Raw genomic sequence first — 7,613 nt, 5'->3', positions numbered from 1 at the left:
TGCACAAGCTACAAGTCTCAAGTGACAGAACCTCTGTCGTGTCTTACAGAGGTTCTGGAACTGGTCCTCTGAGAAGACAATGCTACAAGACTTAGTCGACAGAACCTCTGTCGTGTCTCACAGAGGTTCTGGAAGATTTCCTCTGCGTACTTCCAAGTTTCATCTAGCAGAGCCTCTGTGTTGTCTAACAGAAGGTCTGCAGCAATGTCTTCTGTGTAGATTATCCTTAAGCTGTTTTACTTAGGTCTTTTAGCTGCTTGTGCCTATCATGTGTTCTTGTCTGTAATTCTTTTTGATCGAATGGCTTAGATTAATTTGCTTTAGGTCATGTCAGAAAAAACGGTTACATGCCGGTATAAATAGCAGTATAGGCCTTTGTAATTCAGTGTGCTTCCAGAATTGTAATTGTCAATATTTTCATCTAATTGAAAATCCTTTGAAGCTTTCTCCTATGTTCATCATTCATCTTCATCGTGTTCTTATCGATTTCTACTTGTTTGATTTATTATCTTTTCCGCTGCACTATATCTGTCAAACCAATCATTCAAGTAAGTAATCTTTACCAAGAAATAGAGTTATTCGGTCATAACAACATGCAATCCATATAACAAGAATCTCAACCAAAAACAAGTGCAAAAATAGATTATACCTTACTTGATGATCAAATCCTTCAAAGATCTTGTAGTTCCTCTTTGCTTTGAGTTGAATCAAGCCTATGTGTGTGAAAATTGCACCTCTAGTGTGTGTGTGAGTTATGGACTTAAATGACAAGAGAAATGGGCCAAAACTCCAATTTATAATGCTAAAACTCGAGTTGGGCCGGGTTGGCCCGGCTAGGTATCCATTTTGACCATCAACACTTAAATTATTCATAACTTTTCGCTCGGACCTTCGTTTTCTATAGGGTTTTCGCCTACACATTCATAAAGAGATAATCTAAAACATCCAACAAAAATATTTCAGAAAATATCTCCCAAGAAAATCAGTTTTATGTATCTATTTGACGTAAAATTTTCCCAAATCCTCTAATATACTCCTAAGAAGTATAATTCTAAAATTTCAGAGCTAAACTCCCACTAAATCATAAGTTCTCTTTAACCCAATAATTAAATATACTAAGCAAATAATTGGGCATATTAAAAATTAGATGTTACAAGCGGCCCCACCCTGAAACAGAGGTTAAGTACAGACGATGCCTAGAAATGATAGTAACACGTGGGGCCTTCGAAATACCAAATCCCAGCTTAAGTCCAAGGCAGGATTAGCTTTCAAGCAGTTTTCAAGCATGACATGAATTTCAAGCCAGTCTGTTTCGCTTTAAATTTGGGGGTGTGATATGCATTGATTATTCAATGCATGAGGTATCCATTTCTTTGCATATTAGGTAGTTTGTTTTCTTTTATCCTAACCTTTAGTCATTTTTATTACTTTATTTTCCATTTGTTTATACTTGGAGCTAAATTGAGTGATTAACTTGTCTTTGCACCATTTGAGTAGCAATGATCTTAACTTGAAAGCACTATGTTCTATTCTGCAGCATTCCAGCAGCATTAAATTGTTATGAGGCGGCCTTTTGGGGAAGTGCTTATTGATTCAGCTGCCGCTTTAGGATGAAGACAAATTTCTGCTGATCGGTTGGCTAAAGACCACTACAGCTGGAGAAGGGATTTTTGGAGGTTACTTTTGCTTTTGTTCATGATGTGATACTCCCTTTTTGCTTTTGTCTACCTTTTAGAAGCATGGTAGTTTCTAATGCATTTGTCTTGTTGCTTAAGCCTTTTGTTTAAATAGGACCCTTGGTTTCTTTCATTAAATCATCCCACAGACTTTTAAGAATAAGATATGTAGTTATCATATATGCAAGTTAGTTCTTGAATTTTCTTTAAATATTGTTCTTCGTCATGAGTTGTTGCGGCATTGTTCTTACTTTATTTACTTTTCTTGTCATTTAATTATCTCCCTTTACATTCAGTCATTTACTTTCCGTCATTTATATTTATGTCTTTACTTTTTGTTCTTTATATTTCTTGTCATTTAATTTCTATAAAGAGTTGCTAATTCTGATAGCTTGGGTGTAAGATAAAAGGTGAAATGTTAAACCGAAGGAAAGTGGACATTGTTTTGCAATAACAATGTTCCACTATTTCATTCAAGTTTWTATAAAAACCAAGTACATTTCTTGACGAGTTGATCACTTTGAAAGTGTTAAAGTGACATGGTCTTAGAGATAAGTCATTGAATGCACGTCAACTTAAATGATATAAAAGGTAAACTTGAGAAAGTTACCGACAAGGATACTTGTCATTTATGTCTTTCAAATTAACTCCCGACAGATTGGTCACTCTTTAAAAGTGTCAAAGTGCGGTAGATTCAGAGATAAACTATCTAGAACACAYGCCAACTTGAATGATATGAKAATCGGCTCGAAAGAGTGATTTTTAACAAAGAAATATGTTTATCCATATATTTTGAAGACACCATTTTGTCACTATCCCTGGTCTGGATACCTCATAGAGATATGASTTGAAAGCTATAATATAGTGYAGAGATGAAGTCYRAGAGGAATACCTTCAAAATAGATGGTGGAACTAGTATTGGCTTACTGTATGATGTAGCATTCCTACAACATTGTCTACTGGAATTTTTGTTTGCATTTCACCAAAAGTCTTACGCTCATGCTACTCTTTATATTTTGTTATTTTATCATTGTTAACTCAGAATCTAACTGGAGTCTTCAATTTCATCATCTGAAATCATCTCTTTCATTGGACTCTTATTAAGTCTTTGCTACAATCTCCGTAGACGGTATTCAGTTTTTCTCACTTTATTACTTCAAAACAGGTGAGTTTCAACACTTGACAAGGATGTCGTTTTATGGTCACAATTGCATTAAATGTTGTTATCCAACTTTAATGCATGTCTTCATCTGATTTGTTGATCAATACATATGTGTACAGTTGTACTCTACATTTCAACATTTGATATTGATGTAGACGTTTGTTAACACAACACCTCCTTCTGTATGCATATGGAACAATAAAAGAAAGTATGATACTAATAAAATAGTATTTTAAAACTTACTTTTCTTACATGCCAAACATGTTCCTATATCAGGATAAGAGTTTGTAGAGTTAGTGACTCAAACTTGTTGGTTAAGTTTGTACTCATAAATTGCCTTGCCAAAAAATAGTATTTTCTTGTATTAATCTTCAATGGTCTAGATGAAGATGATTAAAATCCCCTAATGCAACTAGGAAGTTGATCATACTTTGAAAGGTTAATCTCATGGTAAATAATCAAGGTAAAATTCCATAAATTTCAATGTATGTTAGTTGTATTTATTTACACTATGGTTCGAACTAAAATTTTGGTTTATTACTGAAGGATTTAAGAATTTGAAGTATTGGTGATTAAACATTGAGGAATTGCTAGTTATAGAAGACAAACCAAGATAGGTACACCAAATTGTTGATTAAAGAAGTTGTAAATTAAATTGGAAACTTTTTTTGTGGTAGGGGAATAGTACGTAGTTGATTCATTATGGTTTTAGTAGCAAGAAATTGTTTTGAGTTATGCAGAGGAGTCATAGTATTTAGAGTTTGTTTAAAAAATGCATATAAATCATTAGTTGGTCTAAATGAGGTGTGTTATATATCGTTGGAAATCCCTACGTGTCTATTACAACTTTGTAGTTTACACTGAGACTTGAATTGGGCGAATTTCCAGAATTGGTTATGTGAAAAATGGGATTTGCTCACTATTTTTTAAAAAATCGTATAAAGTTGGTCGTTAGCACAAATTAGGTGAACTCATAACTATTAGAACCCTAAGCAATATATCTGTAACTTTTGTTTAGATACTAACACCTAAATTAACCTCTAAGTTCGATGAAAAGGCTTATAAAAAAGTTGGTACAAAGCTGTCAAGTGAAGGGGATTAAGTTGCATTACTTGTTTGTACTATATGCTTTAAGGACTTGTAACATTTGTAAATATTCAGGAACAATGTTAGGAGGTGTTTGGGATTGTTTATAAAAAACAACTTATTGACTTATTCCGGTGTGATATCGGTAATAAACACTTTTAAGTGTTTGAATAAACAGCTTATATCGGTGTAATAAGAAGTTTTTGAAGAAGTTAAATCATTCTAACTTATAATAAATTAATAAAAACTTTTATAAAAAATATAAGTTGTTTCAATTAAGCCGTGTATGATAAGCAAATGGAGATTATATAATTCATCTTTCTTCAAATAAAAACTTAAACCAACCTTTGAAGATGTGGTAGAAAATTCCTGACACTATGTATATTATAAAGATAAGATTTTAGTGGATATGATAAGCAAATGGAGACTATAAAAATCCTTTGTCTTAATTTGTTCAACCAGCGAACATGGCGGCAACCCTCCGTTTCTCTAATCAAGCACCAGAATTAGTGTATGTTCCCACTTATCACAACCATAAACCTGCAACCAATCACTCCTCCATCTCATTACCCTCTTCTTATTCATTYTGTAAATCGACACCAAGACTCTATTCTAGTTCTAGGGTTTATAATCGAGGAATCCTCAGAGCTTCTTCAGAAACAATGGCCACAGAGAAATTGGGAATTAAGATTGTTAAGAACCCTCCCGAATCTAAGCTCACTGACCTTGGCGTTAGATCTTGGCCCAAGTAATTCCTCTTTTCTCTCTCTCCATCTAATTAATGATTCTTCTTCTTATAATTTAGCTTTTTTGTTTGAAATTCTGTTGAAAATCTTYGAGAATCAGGTTAGTCGAATATTTGAGTTACTTTTGACCTACCTATGAATCAATTTGAGAGAGATTCTGAATCAATTTGAGAGATTCTAAAACTGGAACAGATATATATATATATATTGGATTTTAGCTATGAAGAAAATGTATAGTTGGTTCTTAATCATGCTGTTTTGATAAGTGTTATGTGGTTTCAAATCTTTAGGTTWCGAAGATTTGATACAAGTATTTCTGTACWACTATCAAGACTTGTTTATTGTTGCTAATKATATGCTTTTGATCTGTTTATTGTTGGTTTAATCCGTATCTTCATCTTTCGACCATTGCCATTATCAAGTATTATAACACCCCTCCTTTCTTCCAAAATCAACTTTGACTCAACCCCTCTTGCCAAATTTAGTGCAATGAATTTCATTTTTCTAGAGTTYGGTTTGGAATTACTCGATAAGTCATTAGTAATAATCGTTGTATCAGCACATTGATCTTATCGAGTAATTTACCTTACCGTGTGATCATGGCAAGGAATGGTTATCTTATCCAATGAGAGACATGACAACAACCAAGGTTGGTAAGTAAGGGAGACAGACTCTTACCTGGTTACGCTAAYGAACAAATCTATTTTGATGACCGACAATGTTATCCAACAAGGTAAGAGAGGATGGTGACTCTTGCCGTTAAGCACTTACCCGATTAGCATCTGGTAAGCGGCCCCTTAGTCTTATGTTATGTCAATATTGAAGGTGTGTTTGATACGCAGAGGGTTTTAGGGTTTTGATTTGAGAACGGTAGTTTAGTAATTTACCAATATTGTCTCATCTCCCAAATTTTTGGTCCACCTATTTTGGTGGGAGAAAAAAATGCCTTCTTGTTCCACTTAAGTCATTTGTCCCRGTCTAATGTTGCGCATAACGTRGATAACAAGTTCTTGTTACACCCCATCCTGTCATGTCCTGGAACTTATATTTTAGGATGGACATTGTGCCATTTTTTTCCTTGCTAAGACTGAAAATTAACATCATGGCACCATGGCATTAGTTRATGTGTATGCGAAGTTGTCCCAAACACTCACAGTTATATAAAAAAAGGTTTYGACCCCCTTTGTAAGTTTTTCTAGGGTTCTAAGTAGTTGTTCCATCATTCACTTGTTATGTTGAGCTTGTGGTATTCTTGTTACGGAAAACTGATGTGAARGTGTGTGGTGTGGGTACGGAATAGGTGGGGATGCCCGCCGAGCAAATTCCCATGGACATATTCGTCAAAAGAGACATGTTACCTTTTGAAAGGGAAGGTGAAGGTCTATCCCGAAGGCTCTGATGAAGGTGTCGAGATCGGGGTGGGCGACCTGGTCGAGTTCCCAAAGGGAATGAATTGCACTTGGGATGTTTCGGAAACGGTGGACAAGCATTACRACTTTGAGTAACATCTCATGCTAATGTTTCTATGACTCCGCTATGCAAGACATAAACTTGAATCTTATTCGTAGTTGTTAAATACTTGCCGAATAGAGAAGGTAAAAAGGCCACCGGAATTTCATTCTATTCGATTTGACATCAATCTCGATATAATTTTTTTTTAATAATGTTTTTTTACGTCAAATAGTATATATTAATATATGTGCAATATTCATTATAGATATTTGTACACGTTCGTATGTTTACAATAACTCTTTAATATTTATACTTAGTATGATATTTATCATGAATAGTTAGGTATTTTCACGTGTATTCAACAAATCTTCAGTATTCATACATCATTATGACATTCATCATCAATTTAYATCTTCATCATTAATATACAAATTATTCATCATGAATATTTATGTATCATTACGTGTATACAATAACTTTCTATTATTTATATTAGTATGATGTTTATCATAAGGGAAAAATCCAACCCAATGGATTTTAGTGTTTTGAATGATTAAGTTGTTGGATAATTTTTTGGAACAAATGAGTCATTGGACGTTCCAAAACATGTTAAATAACTCTTTGGACTTTTTAAAACCTGTTAGATATATTCTTATAACCTATACAACTGGTTAATGTGATAAAATAATGGAAAAAAATCAATGAACTTTCATATTATGAACGATTAAGTCCCKGAACATTTTTTGAACCAAAAAGTATTTATATCTATAAAATAAAATAAATATAACAAAAAAAATACTTACATTTATAAAAAATTTAATGATGAAATTTATTTTAATTAAAAATAAAATATATTTTGTCAGTGATTTTTCAAATTAAAGATTATAAAAAAGATTTATAAAAGATTACTGATTAAATTTATTTTAATTAAAAATAAAATATATTTCATATGTGATTTTCTAAATTAAAAAAAAAATTAAAGATTTAAAAATGATTACTGATGAAATTTATTTTAATTAAAATTAAAATATATTTCGTTGGTGATTTTATAAATTAAAAAAAATAAAAAAATAATTTGATTAAATTACTGACGGATTAACGATAAAATTTAACTAAATACATAATTAATTAAAATTTGTCGTTAATTAGTTGGTGAAATGATATCGCCGACTAGATTCAAACACGATCTTTCACACTTATTAACATGTTAAAGCGCTTGATGAGAATCAAGTTAACCATCAATTGGATATAAGTAATCTATGCATATGTCAAAGGGTTTTTGGCCTCCTAGGAGGTCAGTGTTCAAATCTCATCAAATGTGAGGAGGGAGTGCGAGTCTATTTGTTGTATTTGTCGTATATAAATACTATGTACTTAAAAAAACACTAACGATTAATTTTAATTAAGTATGTATTTAATTAAATTTTATCGTTAATTCTTTAGTAATTTAATCAAATTGTTTTCTACTTTTTGAATTTTGGAAAAGCACCA

The 7,613-nt window shown here is 32.4% G+C and overlaps 1 protein-coding gene across 1 annotated transcript; it reads left to right on the top strand.

Annotated features, from left to right (window-relative positions):
* Window positions 1-4,384: 4,384 nt before the first annotated feature.
* LOC112505228 lies at window positions 4,385-6,465 on the top strand. Its single transcript, XM_025109165.1, has 2 exons — window positions 4,385-4,672; window positions 5,971-6,465. The coding sequence occupies exons 1-2, from the start codon at window positions 4,392-4,394 to the stop codon at window positions 6,173-6,175; spliced, it is 486 nt and encodes a 161-aa protein (XP_024964933.1). The 5' UTR covers window positions 4,385-4,391; the 3' UTR covers window positions 6,176-6,465.
* The last annotated feature ends 1,148 nt before the right edge of the window (window positions 6,466-7,613 follow it).

This window comes from Cynara cardunculus, unplaced genomic scaffold (genome assembly GCF_001531365.2).
Source record: "Cynara cardunculus var. scolymus isolate 2C unplaced genomic scaffold, CcrdV1 Un_Scaffold_9147, whole genome shotgun sequence".
NCBI classification, from domain to species: Eukaryota; Viridiplantae; Streptophyta; class Magnoliopsida; order Asterales; family Asteraceae; genus Cynara; species Cynara cardunculus.
Note: the sequence above shows the minus strand (reverse complement) of the source record. Positions and strands in the feature narration are given on the sequence as shown.